The sequence below is a fragment of the Heterocephalus glaber genome, unplaced genomic scaffold (assembly GCF_053883595.1).
Source record: "Heterocephalus glaber isolate CG9 unplaced genomic scaffold, H.glaber_assembly_v1.0 deba00001124, whole genome shotgun sequence".
Classification (NCBI taxonomy): domain Eukaryota; kingdom Metazoa; phylum Chordata; class Mammalia; order Rodentia; family Bathyergidae; genus Heterocephalus; species Heterocephalus glaber.
In genome coordinates, this window is record NW_028258197.1 from 1,289,528 (window position 1) to 1,307,354 (window position 17,827).

Genomic DNA, 17,827 nt, shown 5'->3' on the forward strand with positions numbered 1-17,827 from the left:
GCTTTAGCATTATAAAGATTCCTTAATTTGCTTCCAAGATTGTTCAATTTGGGAAGTAGGTTGGTGTTTGTATTAAAAGTAGGAATAGGAAAAGGCACTGGCTATATTTTTGGTGATGTATGTCAAGAATAAATAAATTATATTGGTCTTCCTATGAGGAATGGCTTTATTTGTGTTAATTTGTAAAAGGTTATTTTGCATTAAAATCAAACTTACAGGATTGACTCTTGAATTCTAGACTAACTTTGAATAATTGGACCTGCAGATTGACTACCCACCATTTGAAAAAAATTTTTACAATGAACATGAGGAGATAACCAACCTCACACCACAACAGTTAATAGATCTTCGGCATAAGCTCAATCTTCGGGTAAGATAATCACTAAGCAAGTATTCTTATGTTAATGATGGTCCAGGTTTAGTATTTGTGCTCATCCAAACTAATAAACTTGGATTTCATTTTTAATGGTCCCTAAGCTGTCTTTGCTAGAATAATAATTATATCCCTTGGGCTTATGTATCTTGGTTTGATTGTTTTAGTCATCAAGATGATATTTTTAAGATTGGATGTTCTTTTCTATTGTGGGAAGGGATGACTACTGTTTTAAAGTACACATGCACTAATTTCAGAACAATGGTTTAAAATGTCCACCAAGAAGTTTTGGGTTGCTCATTGGCCATATTGTTTAGGATGCTACTAGATGGTAGTTGATGAAACTCAGACAATATGCTGATCTACTACTATTTGTATGGACAACTTTCTGGCCTGTGTCCACCTTATCAGTTACATGGTGTTTGAAAATTTCAGTTTTTGAAGGGGTGGAGGATATATGCACATGCAAATATATGTGTTTGTACCTGCCTGTTTTCCCAGAGATTAACTCTTTCCCAAAAATTTTTTAATGAAATTCTGATTGGAAATATCAGCATCACCGGAGAAACATTAAAAGATTACCACTGTTGGAAACAAAACTGAGGTTTATAAGCCCTGTTCTTCTCCCACACACAATTGTAATAGTGCTCTACAGTAGCTGGACCATCAGTAGGAGAGATACTAACTATTCAGGCAGTGGTAGATTGTATCTTTGCAACCAGTGGGTATATTCTTCTCTTATTTGGACGTATTTGCAGTTTTTAAATTTTTTCTATCATCTGGTTAATATTTATGCAAAATGGCAAAAAAATAACATTAATGACTTTCTGTAATCCATTGAATAGCTTTTTTTCCAATAATTTCTAATGAAAGAATTTTGTTTAAGAGCTTTTAGGTACTTTATCATGTAAAATCATGACAAAATAATCTCAGGAATATTTGTTACAGAGTTGTTTATATGAGGTCCTCATACTATTTAAGGTTTTGCCTTTTCAGTGGTATGCTTTTGGCTACAGATTTAAATTTTCACTTCTTCATGCTCAAGCTAAAATGCTAGATCCAGGTATGTACTGTTGAACTTTAAATGTTATTTATGTTGAAGTCATTCCTGGGAGTTGTCTCTATCTCTAGGTCTCTGGTGCTGCACCTCCTAGACCAGGAAGTAGTTTTGCTCATTTTGGGTTTGATGAACAACTTATGCACCAGATTCGGAAATCTGAATACACACAGCCCACTCCAATACAGTGCCAGGTAAGTAAACTATAATGAAAAGAAAATGGAGTAGAATGATGTTCTGTGATTATATTTAATTGAAAAGTCAAAGCAGTTTAAAAAAATGCTGACACAGTTAGAAGGTGCTAGTCTTCAATTTTTGCTGTAATGTGGGGTAGGGGAGCCATATATGCAACCCAACTGTATTTTTAGGTTTTTTTTTTTTGGAACCCGGGATTGAACTTGGGACCTTGCACTTTCGAGGGCAGGTGGTGGAACCACTGAGCTAAATCCCCAGCCCCCAAGAGTATTTTTAAAACTCTTACAAAAGGGCTGGGGATTTAGCTCAGTGGTGTGGCCTCCTGCTACACAAGTGCAAGGTCCGGGGTTTGATCTCTGGTACCAAAAAAAACCCCTCACAAATTAAAAAGTAAATATGAATTATTTACTACTTGTAAGAAGTTGCTAGGTGGCTAGGATATGGTTTTTGGACCTGATAAGTACTTAGAATTATAATATGAAGAAAATAATTTATTAGAATTAAACCTAACATAAAAGATTTGTACAAGACAAATTTAGCATTATCAGTAACTAAAATTCTTTTGTCTGTGACTTGAAATTTTTTATTTATTATTGAAAGTAATGACTTCTCTTTCCTATTCATATATGGGACTCATTTATTCCTACACAGAAAATAGGATTGCTTGTACTTTCTCAATGGGAGAAATTTTTTTTAATTTAACAGCTACTTTTTTGTTGTTGTTTTGGTTTGTTTGTTTCTTTGGTACTAGGGATCGAACTCAGGTCCTTGCACTTGCAAGGCAGGTGGCGGAACCACTGAGCTAAATCCTGGGCCCAGTTGGTTGTTTTTTTTGAGACAGGATCTGACTGTCTCAAAAAAGGGCTGTAGTTCAGACTGACCTTGAACTAACAACATCCTGCCTCTGCTTCCTGAGTGCTGGAATTACAGGCATGCACCACAAATCCTGGTTAACAGCCACTTTGATTATAAATTAGTCCTGTGTATCAAGAAATAGAGTCATTCATATTCTGTAAATGGTACCTGATCCATGTGAAGGCAGTGATACTTGTTCTGTAAGTGAAGAAGCTTATGAGAATGTCAACTGTTTTCTCACTGTTTCACAGCCAGTATGTATAGCCCAGGATATTTTTGTTCCATTGGAAATGAATGTCATTAATAGTCATTTATCCTTCCCCAGGATTCTTTCAGTTCAACTTTAGAATTGAAATTTGAGAGTGAATATACTTTATTTTTCTCCAGGGTGTACCTGTGGCCTTAAGTGGTAGAGACATGATTGGTATTGCTAAAACTGGCAGTGGAAAAACTGCAGCTTTTATCTGGCCCATGTTGATTCATATAATGGACCAGAAGGAATTGGAGCCAGGTGATGGACCAATTGCAGTGATTGTGTGTCCTACAAGGGAGCTTTGCCAGCAGGTATATATGTGCTTTTTGTAGAATGCCTGTTTCTTCATGAAAGGATTTTTATTTTTAATTTGATAAAATACACATAAAATTGATCATCTTGACTTTTTTTTTTGTACTAGGGATTAAACCCAGGGTCTTTGTGCTGAGCCACCCCCCAGTCTTGCTTTAATTTTTATTTTGAGACATGAGTCTTGGGTCTTGCTAATTTGCCTAGGCTGGGCTTGAACTTTTGATCCTCCTGCCTCCGCCTTCCAGTATTGTGATTATAGGAGTGTGCCACCACACCTGGCTTAGTGTCAAGCGATTTTAAATGTACAGTTCAGGGGCTGGGGATTTAGCTCAGTGGTTTTGCTGCCTGCTTTGCAAGCTCGAGGGCCTGAGTTTGATGCCCGGTACCAAAAAAAAAAAATATGTTCGGTGACATTAAGTATATTCTTATTATTGTGCTAATAGGAAACTTTTGGGAAGTTTTATGTATTATATATTTTCTATGCTACCAAAAACATACTTTTCTACTATTTTAAAAGGATAAAATTATTATGAGAATTGCTTGTATTATATGCTCATAATATTTTCTCTGGGGTGAATTAACTTTTCTTTATAGAAAGGCAATGACAGGATCAGGAAGAGAAGTGAAAAAAGTGAATAATCAAAGCAAGATTTTTAGCCTGATTTTATGAATAAAACTGATTTTAAACTCATAAAAGTTAGTTTAACCCTAACCTTGAAAAGGTTTTGATTTTTTTTTTTTCTTTTGTGCATGTTAGGCAAGCCCTCTACCACTTAGCTGTATCTTCAATCTGTTTTTGTGGGGCTTTTTTTCTTTTTCGTACGGGGCATTGAACTCCAGACCTTGTGCTTGCAAGGCAGGCTGCAGAACCACTGAGCTAAATCCCCAGCCCTTTAATCTGTTTTTAAATCTTATTTTGAGACAGGGTCTTGCTAAATTGCCCAGGTTGTTTGTCCTTGACCTTAGTTCTCTGCTTCCTGAACAGATGGGATTATAGGTGTGTGCCACCATGCATACCTAATGTTCTGTATCACATTCCTTTTTTTTTTTTCCAACAAAAGAAACTGTTTATTTGGAATATGCATTACCAGTACAAATTAGGAGACTGTAAAACCTACACCATGTTAGTATCATTAGAGAACACAAAAGTTCAAGTTGGATTCCAAAGGGACAGAAGCCTGTGCTCTCTCAGAAGCAGAAAAGCTTAAACTTTCAAAATGAAAACAGCAGAGCTTTGCAGGTTTATACTCTGAATAACAAGAAAAGGGGAGGGAGAGAATCACATTCCATTTTTTAGAACTCCATTTTGGGAGGGCCAGGGATTTAGCTCAGTGGTTCCAACTGCCTGCCTTGCAAGCATAAGGTCCAAAGTTCGATCCCATGTACCAAAAAAAAAAGGATCCATTTTGGGTTGTGATTAGAGGTATTTGTTAGTGTCACACTTTGTTAATATGTTATTAACAACTTTGTAGATCCATGCTGAATGTAAGCGGTTTGGGAAAGCATATAATCTTCGATCAGTGGCTGTATATGGAGGAGGGAGCATGTGGGAGCAGGCCAAGGCCCTTCAGGAAGGGGCAGAGATTGTTGTGTGTACCCCAGTGAGTATACCTTTTGTAAATGACTTCTCAGCCTCCCTTGTTATGGAAAACACGGTTGGTTTTGAAGAGAATTTCCCCTAAAATGTGGCAAGCCTGAGTTGAGAATATGCTGATGAACAGTAGTTTCTAGTGTTGTTTTAATTCAGTAAGGCTACTATATATATTATTATATGTATATTATATATATATATATATATATATATTAGCAGCTACGAGTTCCCCTGTATTTCATAGTTTTTCTTATACACTCATGGTAAATGGATCCATGGCTGTCAAGAGCATTAAGAATGAGAAAAATTCAGTATGGTCAGAACTGTCTACAAGATTGTAATCTAAACATTAAAACCCATAAATAAGGTTTTAAATCAGCTTATTTCAGAATGCCTTCCAGAAATAGTTCTGGCCACTGAACTACAGAATTTAAATCACTATTAATGTAAAGGAAGAATTGAGTTTTTCACAATTTCTGTTCCTTGGTCCGTGTAATATGCAAAGTTCAAGGCTGTTGTACCATAACTATTATTGTCCAAGCCAGGAGAGCAGCTTTGAAAGTCCTTATAAATGCCTTCAGTTATATTTATATTCATTTTGTGGATCTCACAGGGTCGACTGATTGATCATGTGAAGAAGAAAGCTACTAATCTTCAAAGAGTCTCTTACCTTGTGTTTGATGAAGCAGATCGAATGTTTGACATGGGATTTGGTATGCTTTAGATACCAGTTTCTTTGTCCCCTATCTTCATTGATACTAGTTTTTCCATGTCTTTCTAGATTTAAGCAGTGTTTTTTTCAGTATGAGAGAAACTAAAATATTCCTGGATAGGGTTAGACTGTAGAAATATACCTAAGACATTATTTTTAGGAACTTTATCAAGAAAAATGTTGGTCTTGATTGGGTTGAGGAAAATTGAAAGTGGATTTGTATATAGGGGGAATATTTTTCTCTCTGTCCTTTCAGTTTCATTCATGTCTGTGATGTGAAAGTCAAGGACTGTATCCTTGTGTAGGTAAATGTCAAATCACACAAAGTCCTTTTGCTTTCTGTTTGACTTTCTCAACTTTGTAAACTTTTATTTATTTTTTATTACTATTTCTTTTTTTTGGTACTAGGGATCGAACTTGGGTCCTTGCACTTGGGAGGCAGGCTGCAGAACCACTGAGCTAAATCCCTGGCCCCTTTTGTAAACTTTTAAATAACCATATTTACTAATTGGAGGGAAAGCTTTTTGGAGTTTCATACTGAATGATACATCTAAAGAGTTTTAAAGTTTCCTTAGTTCTTATAACTTATGAGGATTTTACTTAAATTTAATTATTTTTTCTAGGCTTTCCAAACTGTATTACAGGGTTATATTAATTTTACTTTCTTCTTCTAGAGTACCAGGTTCGATCCATAGCAAGTCATGTCCGTCCTGACAGACAAAGTATGTATGAAGCAGCTTTATTATAAAACTGTTTGTAATCAGAACACCTATTTTATTTACTTATTTTGGTACCAGGGATCGAACTTGGGTCCTTGCGCTCTTGAGGCAGGCGGCGGTACCACTGAGCTAAATCCCCAGCCCCAGAACACCTATTTTAAAAGCACAGTTATAGAAGCAAAAATGGTCATGTGTATACTTGAGAATCATAAAGGGGAAGATAATGACCATTTATATGACAGAACCTAGAGATCATAAGATATAATTAATCACTTGTTTTATAGATGAAAAATATCAAAGCTCAAGAAATTATTTGCCCCAGTTTATGCAGTTTTATTAGTGGGTACAATCATTGCACAGTACACATCTGCTGATTTGAAGTAGTCTTTGAAACATACACTTCAATTTTTAATCTAAAGAAATCTTTAATTTTTAAACTTCAAAATTTAAAGTTGAGATGGATTTATGTTAAATCTGAATGTCAAGAAGCCTTGGTGGGTATTTAATAAAGAATTTATACTATTTCTTTAATATAATGTACTTTGCCTTCTAGCTCTCTTATTCAGTGCAACTTTTCGGAAAAAGATTGAAAAATTGGCCAGAGACATCCTGATTGACCCTATTCGAGTGGTGCAGGGAGATATTGGAGAGGTAACTGGAAGCAGGGCTGTATGGGACCCCAATGGGTTGTTTCTCTTACTGCAGACAGTAGAGTTAATCCCTGACTGTTGAGATAAAAGAATTAAAATAGGTTTACAGATGAGGCAACATGTTTCCGATTTATTTTAAAATAAAATACACAAGTTGGAATAAGTGAAACAAGATTGGCAAGATGGTTTTTTTTTTTTTTTGGGTACTGGGGATCGAACTCTGGGCCTTTTGCTTTCGAGGCAGGCACCAGAAGCACTGAGCTGAATCCCCTGCCCTGCCAAGATGTTGCTAATTATTGAAAGCCAGTAGTTGGTATATGGGAATTGATTTTGTTTATTTCACTTTTCTTTTCAATGTTTAAAAAAAATTCAAAAGTTTTTTTAAAAGCTTTTAAAGAAATAAAAAGGTCTGCCTAGAAGAGTACCAGTGAGTTAGGGTGGAACTGACATTTTAAATGACTATAAGAAGAAGCCTGCACAGAATGGAGTGGGATAACATGAAGGGCCTGGTGGGAATAAATTAAGGTGTGATTTCTTGTCTATACATATATCTTATTTGGAAAATTCTGCTGAATTGGGATTTGAAATTCAGTTAAGACTACTTAGAATTCCTTAAGTTCCTTGCCATTTGTTTTGTTTTTTGTTTTTGTTTTTACATTTTTAGAAAATACTTTTTAATAGCATGACACATGTATCTATGGGGTATAGCATGACATTTCAATACATATATACCATATGTGATGGCCAGACTATGGTAATTGACATATCCGTCACCTCATACACTTTCCTGAAAACATTGAAAGTTCTCTGTAGCTGTTTTTGAAATATATAACTAATTTCTGCCCAAAATACTGGGGATTAAAACCAGGGCACTGCACTGAGCTACACCTGCTAGCCCTTTTTTATTTATTTTGGGAGAGGGTCTCTCACTAAATTGCCCAGACTGAGTTCAAACTTGTAATCCTCATGCTTTGGGCCCCAGTGTGCGAGTATTTCAGGTGTGTGCTACTGTGCCACACCTTGTAACTAATGATTATCAGCCTTAGTTATTGCCTTCCATGTTTATTGTTAAGGGAAAGTTTTTGTACAGTTAGTGTTTTTTTGTTTTGTTTTTTTTTTTGGTTCCAGGGATCGAACTCAGGTCCTTGTGCTTGTGAGGCAGGCAGCGGCACCACTGAGCTAAATCTCTGACCCTAAAAGCTGCACTGTTTTGTGGGGTTTTTTGGAGTTTTTTGTCTTTTTTGGTACCGGGGATCGAACTCAGGTCCTTGCACTTGCATAGCAGGTGGCAAAACCACTGAGCTAAATCCCCGGCCCATACAGTTATTGTTTTGACATGGTCCAGTTTTTACTTTTAAGTGCCTTCTATTTGCATATATAAATTGTGTTAAAAACAGTTGTGGGAGGGCCTAAAAATGATTTTAGTTCATTAGAAATAATCTGAGTGGGCATTTTTTAAAGTATGTTATTTGTGGGCTGGAGATGTAGCTCAGTGGTGCCGTGCCTGCCTGCCAAGTACAAGGTCCTGAGTTCATTTCCCGGTAGTAGAAAAAAAAGGCATTTGTATGCATTGGTGCATTCAAATTTATACATAAATATACATACAGAATCCGTTAACACTCAGGAAAAGAAAAACTTGTATAAATATTTTAATGCTAAATTTATTGAGACATCATGAAAATTCTAACATGCATATGGATAAAGCAATCAGTTTACCGAGAGTCAATGTCCGGTGTGTGTTAAAATATTTATGCAGGTTTTTTTCCTGAAGTGTGTGTACATTTTTTTGTCACAGTGTATATATACATACTTACATGTGTGCACGCTTGTATTTATGTGTATGTCTGGTAGAGTAAGGTGATTTGAGAAGAGAGGTAATTTTTGAGCTATACTTGACAGGCAGAATAAAGGGATGAAGAGAACAGGGACTATTCAAGTTTCCTCCAGATGCTGGTTCTTCAGATGCTCTGTGTTAGCAATGTCAGCAATCACCTCTTTTATGTCTTTCTTTCCAGGCAAATGAAGATGTGACACAGATTGTGGAGATTCTCCATTCTGGGCCCAGTAAATGGAACTGGCTTACCCGGCGTCTGGTAGAGTTTACTTCTTCAGGGAGCGTCCTCCTGTTTGTTACTAAAAAAGCCAATGCTGAAGAGCTAGCCAATAACCTCAAGCAGGAGGGTCATAATCTTGGGCTGCTCCATGGAGACATGGACCAGAGTGAGAGAAACAAAGTCATTTCAGACTTTAAGAAAAAGGACATCCCAGTCCTGGTGGCCACTGATGTTGCTGGTAGAGTATGAATTTCATAGTAACTTTTTAGTCTCTGCTCTAAGGGTACTTACTCTCTTACTCTGTAATAAGACCTGTAACATTTGAGCAGGCTGATTGAAGTGCTGGTCTGGCTGGCCCCACTGTGAGGAGCAGCATTTTGGCTCAGTGATCACAACCTGGAGCTCCTAATACCACTTTTCATTTAGTGTTTCTCTTTCTTTGATCAAAGTATCTCTGCAGCTAGAAGATGGCCGGGTGGGGAGGGAGCCCTTACCTTGTACCTGAATATACATATGTTTACATTGTCTTTATTTTATGATCAATGTAAATAAGGTAAGTTTTCACTCAAGACTAGGAAAGTTTTGGGGTATTATTTTTGGCTTTGTTCCAGAGTTTTTTTGTTTTGTTGCTACCGGGGATCAAACTCGGGACCTTCTGCTTGTGAGGCAGGTGGCAGCACCACTGAACTAGATCCCTGCTCTGTTTTTTGTTTTTTAAGATATGTTTCACTACATAGTACAGGCTCGCCTTGAACTATGTAACCCAGGCTGGCCTGAAATTCACAATCATCCTGCCTCAGCACCCTAAGTACTGGGATTATAGGTGTGTGGCATGATGCTTGGCTTTTTCTGCTGAGTTTTAATAGCTACCCTTAAAACTTTTTTTCTTACAGAAAGGAGAAAACTGAGGTTTAAGACACATCTGAGGTCAGACACAGTGGCACATGCATATAGTCCCAGCTGAGACAGAAGAATTGTACAATTGAGACCAGTGATACATTTCATCCTAGTTTAATTTTTTTAAAAATATATTCCAGGTCCAAGAGAAGGGGCCTGGCAGATTACTAATTGCAAGTTCCTTACCATAAGGCCTTGCATTATAGAATCTATCATAGTGACATTGGGTAACTTAAGTGCAGTTCACCAAATCTATGTACTCAGATAAGGGAGATGCAGGTTCTTAGAGCTCAGGTATTTCTAGTTATTTTGATCTTTTGACTCTAGATGAAGAATGAAAGAATTTTTGCTTTTCAGCCCGTGGTCTGGACATTCCTTCAATTAAGACTGTCATTAACTATGATGTGGCACGAGACATTGATACCCATACGCATAGGATTGGCCGCACAGGAAGAGCTGGTGAGAAGGGTGTGGCCTATACCTTACTGACCCCCAAAGACAGCAATTTTGCTGGTGACCTTGTCCGGAACTTGGAAGGAGCCAACCAACATGTTTCCAAGGAACTCTTAGATCTTGCAATGCAGGTGAGGGGCTGGCCACACTTTGGATTGCCTCAGATCATACAACTAAGAAATTTCAGCAAGTAGAGAGGATGACAGAAATTTGAGAAGAGAACGAGTAGACAAGTTATGAAGTACAGGTTGCAATTGTGGGATAATAGCGTTTATGTTCATCTGTCTTCTCCTTTCAGTAATGCCTTTTAAAAAGCTCTTCCTTGGTTTGTGCTAATTTGTCCCTGTAATTTCTACCTACCTACCTCGTAGTATACTTAGAAGTAAATTTAATCTCAAGAGATATCTGCTATTCTCCTTCCTGCTCTTCTCCATAGCAGGCTTTTGGGGTGCTGAACATGTGTGATGTCTTGAAAAAAGCAATTGTGTAGTGCTTCTTGAGTATTCTTTATAGACTTAAGATCTTAGACCTTTGACCACATATTGATTATCCTCTTCCCAGGTGTGCCACAGTCCAAAACTGATTCTGTCAAATCAAACCTTGAGTTATCTTTATACATATAGTTCCCAAGTTACAAATGAGTTCAGAACAAGATCTGATAGTAGGAACTGTTAAGTATTTGTCCAGTTCATAGGCCAGCCCACACAGCTGTGTTACCCTGTAGCTAATACAGTTGTTGTATGGGTCTGCCTGTGTTTCTAATTCTAGGAGTTAAGGACTACAGTGCAGGAGAGAGGGAAATAATGTTTTCTACCCTTTCCTTAGCAGAGAGAGCTAATGCTAAACTAAAGTTTTAAACAGGGTATGTTTTGTCTTTGGGATTTTCTAACATTTCCTTCAGTGCCTCAGGTTCTCTATGCTCAACACTTTTCCCAAGCCTCTGAAGTACTTTAACAATAGCATGTGATTATCACTTTAAACTCTCAAAGATGTTTGTGGTTTTTTGTTGTTGTTGTTGTTGTTTTGTTTGTTTTGGCAACAGAGTCTCACTGTGTAGTTCAGGCTGCCCTTGAACAAATTCACTGTGTAGTCCAGGGTGGCCTGGAACTCCTGGTGATCTTCCTGCCTCAGCCTGCCTCAGTGCTGGGTTTCCAGGCATGCACTATTACACCTGATAAGATGTTTGCATTCTTGAGAGAATGTGAATGAATCTGGTGAGCAGTATTCTGGCAGTGGTCAAGTTCATGACAATTTTTAGGCTCTGTGGATAAATACAATTTTCAGTTTTGTAGTTACCAGTCCTTCATGGGAGTTTGTCCCTAATAAATCTGGCTTCAACCTAGCTTTTTTCCTTTACTTCTGAAACCACAAGTTCTTTAAATGCTTATGTCTAATAGTATGTACAAATTGTTTTTTAAGAAATTAAAAGTAGGGCCGGGAATTTAGCTCAGTGGTTCCTCTGCCTGCCTCGAAAGTGCAAGGTCCCGAGTTTGATCTCTGGTACCAAAAAAAAAGAAATTAAAAGTAAATTCATTTTCCTCTAGGAGGTTAGAAGTGGCCAGAGTGACTACTTTGTGTGTGTGTTGCCTGTTTTATTTTTTGAGACAGAACTCACTGAGTTGCTAAGTTGACCAGGCTGGGTGTGAACTTGTGGTCACCTTCCCTTTACCTACCATAGTGCTGGGATTACGGGCATGTACCAACACACTCAACTACCATTCTGCTTTTGAAGCTTATATATTCATTTCCCTTCTAGGAGGCAGGGCCTTGTGGAAGGAGCAGTAAAGGAAGCCTTAGTTAAGCAGCTAAGCCTCCTGACAAATTTGGTGGGTTAAACTACCAAAAAGAAACCAGTCTGTGGTTCCTGTGAACAGTTCCTCCCTGGGTATAAATACAATAGCTAAAGATGAAAAAAAAGTTCTTCCCTCCCAGTTAATTTCCTCTTTGACCTTGTTCTTTGTCTTTAGTCTCTCCTTTTCCTGGCATAACCTTAAATTGTGTTCAATGCAGAATGCCTGGTTTCGGAAATCCCGCTTCAAAGGAGGGAAAGGCAAAAAGCTGAACATTGGTGGAGGAGGCCTGGGCTATAGGGAACGGCCTGGCCTAGGCTCTGAGAACACGGTGAGTTCAGCCTACAGCAGTTCTCTTGGGATCATTCATGATGTTAGGGCTATTCTGATCCACTATGAAAGTGCCAGAAAGTTCAAAACCCTGTTTAGCACTGAGCATGTATTTAATCTGATTTGAATCAATGTAGTACTGGTTCATAATAAAACTTACTATTAGAGAAGCAAGCATCTGTGTGTATTTGGCTGACTAGGGCTTGATCAGGAAATTAGTCTAGATTTGCCATGGTACTAAAATTGTTGTCCATGGATGTTCATAGGCATCCCCCGCCTCAGACTTGGTCAATGAGAAACTTTAGAGGAGGGACCCAGCAGTCTATTTATATAATTCCTCCAACTCTAGCCTATAGCCTGCTGTTGGGGAAAACTTGCCAGAGGGTCACTGTATAAACTCTAGCTTGTACCTTGTCACTAAACTCAGGAATGATTGCTACAGTCTAGGGAAATTGCATCAGAGGAAAGTAAGATGAAATTTTTCTTAGAAACTAAATAACTAATGTACCACCTCACTGTCTTCTATCTGGTTTTTTCTTCTTCTTTTTTGTAATGAGTCTCTTGCTGTGTCGTCAAGGCTGTTTTTTAACTCATAGACTCAAGTGATCTGCTTCCCTCAGCCTCCCAAGTAGGTAGCTGGGGCTATAGGTATTGGGTATATGCCACCATGCCAAACTTGTGTTTTTCTGTAGTGTTTTGTTTTGTTTTTGTGCTGGAGATGGAACTCAGAGGTGGTCTACTACTGAGCTACATCCCCACCCCTTTTTATTTTTTGTTTTGTTTTGTTTTTGAGAACAGGGTGTTGCTAAATTGCCCAGGCTGGGCTTGAATTTACAATCCTCCTGGCTCAGCTTCCTGACTATCTGGGATTACAGGTGTTTATCGCTATGCCCAGCTGTTTTGTTCTTCCTGTGTTGTCCAGACTGGTCTCAAACTCATGGGCTTAAGCAGTCCTACCAATTCGGCCTGTCAAGTAACTGGTATACCTGCCTGTTTTCTGACATGTTGATTCCTGAGCCATGGAAGAAAGTTTCCAGCTTCTGTAGTGTTATAGTTAACTTGCCATCCTCAATAAATATTCTTTCCTTTCTACAGTCATAATGGTGATAGCCAGTACTTGTTGAACATTTCATATGTACCAGGGCCATTCCAAATATTAAAGCTGTTCATCTTTTTTTTTTTTTTTTTTGGCACTGGGGATCGAACTCGGGACCTTGTGCTTGCGAGGCAGGTGCTGGAACCACCTGGCCCAAAGCAGTTCATCTTTAATTCAGTGTTAAGGGCCCGGGATTTAGCTCAGTGGTTCCACCGCCTGCCTGGCAAGCGCAAGGTCCTGAGTTTGATCCCTGGTACCAAAAAGAAAAAAGATAATTCAGTGTTAAGTACAAATAATAAAACTGAGGCATCAGTGGTGCCACTGCCTGCCTCACAAGTGCAAGGTCCCGAGTTCAATTTCCAGTACAAAAAAAAAAAACCAAAACAGCCAGAGATTTAGTTCAGTGGTTCCGCCGCCTGTCTTGCAAACGCAAGGACCCGAGTTCGATCCCCGGTACCAAAAAAAAAAAAGAAAGAAACCAAAACAAAAAACACTGAGGCACCTGCACTTCCATACTGGTTAAGTGTCAGAGCAGATTGAGATCCTTAGTGTTCTTAATTCAGAGCCTAGTTAGTTATACGGTATTCTATATTGGTGGTCTTTTCATGTTTAACATAATTTTTACTTAATTGAATGTTTGTTTAAATAATACATCCTCAACTTTGGGCATAATCTGATGGCACTTCCAGGAGTAGAATTGCTGGATATGTTTAAATGCCTCTACATCATTGCACCATTTCCCACAAAGGGCAGCTTTCTAAAAATACCCAGATCCCTTTGTAGCTCTTTTCTACAGTTTTCAGTATAATGAGGCCCAGTCTTTGGTAGTTGCATTCTCACCTATTTTCCTGTCCTCATGGGTATGTTTTATTGTTTAGGATCGAGGAAATAATAACAATGTGATGAGTAATTATGAGGCCTACAAGCCCTCCACAGGAGCCATGGGAGATCGCCTGACAGCAATGAAAGCAGCTTTTCAGGTCTGAAATAAGTACTTTGTCTAAAAAACTTTCAGTGTTAACTCCTGAACAGTGTTGGGGCTCTAGTCTTCCTGAGATGGTAACTGGGCTTACAGACCTCATGCTACATTTAGGCCCTTCTCATTGCTTGGATTTCACATATGGACATTGCTTGTTTTACAACTGAATTCCATTCCTGTGACTAAGTTGTTAATTGAATTGGTCGCCAAATGAGGAATTGTATAGAGTATACATTACAACATTCAAAACAAAGAAATAGTCAAAGGAGATAACAACTTAATAACTTTGCTTTTATTTGCATAACTTACATGCAGTACTGTAATATATAACCTAAAACCTACAGTACTGTACAGTACAATCAGCAAAAATAAAACAAATACCATATAAACAAGGTATACTGTACCAGAAAAAGACATTCAGGCCTTATAAACAAGATACACAAAACTACAAACATGGGTAGTAAGTCCAGATAGCACACCTCGGTCATTAAAAATGGGTAGGTTTGGGGCCGGGGATTTAGCTCAGTGGTTCCGCCATCTGCCTCCCAAGCACAAGGACCCAAGTTCGATTCCCGGTACCAAAAAAAAACATCTTTACCTGGGGCTGGGGATTTAGCTCAGTGGTTTCGCCACCTGCTGCACAAGCACAAGGACCCGAGTTCAATCCCCAGTACCAAAAAAAAGAAAAAAATGGGTAGGTCATTAAACGGGATATATCTGTATAAACTTAACAGTAGCTTACCTAGAGATGGAAGTGTAGATAGAGCTAGGGAAACGCCTCATGCTGGTCATTTGTATCAGCAGCCAGAGCCTGAGATTGCTATACTGCAGCAGGGTCTGTTTCATTCTCTAGCTCCACAGCCTGTGTTACTGCTTACCTACAAGCCATCACAGTTGAGAATAATTGCCGTCTTTTTTACTAAGATTGGTTTGATTCTGCTGTCCCTTGTGAACTTTTTTCCCCGATTTGTTTTATTTTGAAATGGGGTTGTTATGTTGTCCACATGTCTCAAACTAATGAAATCTAGTGATCCTCCCACCTCAGTCTCCTGAGAAGCTGGAACTACAGACATGTATCACCAGTTTTCTTATAAACTTGGAACTTCTCTTCCAACCTGCTCTTCCACTTAGCTAGTTACCATCTGATTAACTAGCTGGGCCTTTATTTACACATTTTACCTGTATCCAGACTGATGCCTCCAGTTTGGTCCCACAACTTTTTCATGTTTTATATTAATAGAAGAACTCAGAAACCCTGTTTAGGAATTTTCAAATAATGTCATCCATATTGCATAATTATCACTTCAATGTCAACCGTCATACCTTATATAATCAGATTTACTTCTAAGCCAAAATATAATTATAGTCACACTAAAGTGGCTAGATAGAAACTAAATAGCTTTATGTCGGCTCAGGTTAGGCTTTATTGGTTTTTGTTGTGCTGGGCATCAAACTCATGGCTTTCTGGATGCTAGGTAAGTGCCCTACTATTGAACTGCAATCCCAGCCCATTGTAACCAGACTGTTCAAAAAGTGTTTTCACAATTTTTTAAAATTTTTGAATTGTGAATAATAGATTGTAGACCATAAATGTGTTGGACTGCTTCATACATAGATGCTTTATTTTAGTTTGGCAGGCAATAAATTTTGGTACATTAAGGTCCATCTCTTTACAAGTTTTTGTATTGTTTTATAGCACAAGAACCAAAGGACCATCAGAATGGTCTCACATAAGCAAGTCATGGTGCAAAAATAAGAGCTAGTTTCTATATTCTTTACAGACTTGCCAAACTTATATGTGTGTATACTCAGGTTTCTTGAACTTGCTATGGTACCTACTCCTGTTGTCTCTTTCTCTTTCAGTCACAGTATAAGAGTCATTTTGTTGCAGCCAGTTTAAGTAATCAAAAGGCTGGAAGCTCTGCTGCTGGGCCAAGTGGATGGACTAGTGCAGGAAGCTTGAATTCTGTTCCAACTAATTCAGCACAGCAGGGCCATAACAGTCCTGACAGCCCTATTGGCAGTGCTGCCAAGAGCATCCTGGGCTTTGGCAATGCTGGGAATATCAGCAGTGCTCCGGTGACATACCCTTCTGTTGGCACCCAGGGAGCCAACAACACAGCTTCGGGAAATAACACCCGAGATGGGATTGGGGGTGGCAATGGGAAAAGAGAGAGATATACTGAAAACCGGGGTGGCAGTCGTCACAGTCATGGAGAGAGTGGCAATCGGCATGGTGATAGCCCACGTCATGGAGATGGTGGTCGCCATGGAGATGGATACCGCTACCCAGAAAGCACCAGCCGTCATACTGATGGCCATCGGCATGGGGAGAACAGGCATGGAGGAAGTACAGGCCGGCATGGGGAGAGCCGGGGTACAAATGATGGTCGGAATGGAGAAAGCAAGAAAGAAGGATGTAATCGTGAAAGCAAGATGGACCCCAAGGTGGACAGCAAGATGGACAAGATGGACAGCAAGACAGATAAGACAGCTGATGGTTTTGCTGTCCCGGAGCCACCCAAACGCAAGAAGAGTCGATGGGACAGTTAGAGGGTATGTGCTACAGTGTGAAATCAGTTCTTTAATTTTATTTTTAGAGAGATTTTGGTAACTAGGTGTCTCAGGGCGGGGTTGGGGTCCAAGGTATAAGGACCCCCTGCCCTTAGTGGAGAGCTGGAGCACAGAGACATTATGCCTTCATACGAATGATTGTTCAGATGCTTTCTTGGGAAGCTGCTTAGGTCCCACCAAGCAGAGAGCTGGGAAGCTTCTCTTGGCTCTGGCTGAGTTGTCATGAGGGTAAGTGGAAGACACTTTGGGGGGAAAAGGGCCTTATAGGGCACAAAACTCACTTAAGTTTCTAAGTAGCTTATATTTTTTACTAAAACGTCACCTTATAAACATCTATGAATCAGATTCTTTTTCTTAGCACTCTGCCAGGCAATCCCCTTTTTAGGAGTTGTCTTCTGCAAACCCAATCCATCGAGCTGTTGGGGACGTTGGAAAGCAGTTTGGTGCTTTTAAGACATTTGCAGGGGAGGGAGATGCCCAATTCTAAACAAAGTTGATGCTCAGGTTCTCCAGATTGTATCCAGCCCTGAGACATATAAGAGGCAACCTTCTAGACCCAGCTTCTGAGGTTCTCAGAGCCTCTATCATTGAAGAGAAATGATGATCTTGAAGGTTCGAAGACTGTTTCAGGCCTGAGGTATTGCTAAACTTAAAATTAAAGAAAAACCCCAACAACAGCTTTTAAAGTGTCTTCTATTTGGTTTGGGATTTTTTGGGTTTGTTTTGTAACTTGCCCCAGTAGAAGTCTTTTGCTGAAATGACTTTGATGATTTTTGTTCTATCTTGTTTATAAAAGGAAAAGAAATACACAAACTTCAAATTTTGTGACTTTGTGAAGGTTTCTTTAAGATGTGCATTCCTCTGCTTGCTCTCTAGTAAATGTTTTACTACTGGGACCCACAGATTGTTTGTCATTTCTACCTTAAAATAGTTGGTA

General features: G+C 38.9%; 1 protein-coding gene across 3 annotated transcripts in view; it reads left to right on the plus strand.

The window, feature by feature from the left end:
- Positions 1–17,786, plus strand: part of Ddx42 (DEAD-box helicase 42) — a 53,216-nt gene extending 35,430 nt beyond the window's left edge. For all 3 annotated transcript variants that reach the window (XM_087210189.1, XM_087210188.1, XM_087210190.1), the window contains 12 exons: positions 266–370; positions 1,505–1,624; positions 2,868–3,044; positions 4,518–4,646; positions 5,250–5,349; positions 6,023–6,070; positions 6,621–6,718; positions 8,733–9,009; positions 10,026–10,252; positions 12,132–12,242; positions 14,216–14,317; positions 16,180–17,786. In XM_087210189.1, coding sequence (XP_087066315.1) covers positions 266–370; positions 1,505–1,624; positions 2,868–3,044; positions 4,518–4,646; positions 5,250–5,349; positions 6,023–6,070; positions 6,621–6,718; positions 8,733–9,009; positions 10,026–10,252; positions 12,132–12,242; positions 14,216–14,317; positions 16,180–16,869 — 2,184 coding nt within the window. In that variant the 3' untranslated portion in view covers positions 16,870–17,786. The remainder of the gene's footprint in view (positions 1–265; positions 371–1,504; positions 1,625–2,867; positions 3,045–4,517; positions 4,647–5,249; positions 5,350–6,022; positions 6,071–6,620; positions 6,719–8,732; positions 9,010–10,025; positions 10,253–12,131; positions 12,243–14,215; positions 14,318–16,179) is intronic.
- The last annotated feature ends 41 nt before the right edge of the window (positions 17,787–17,827 follow it).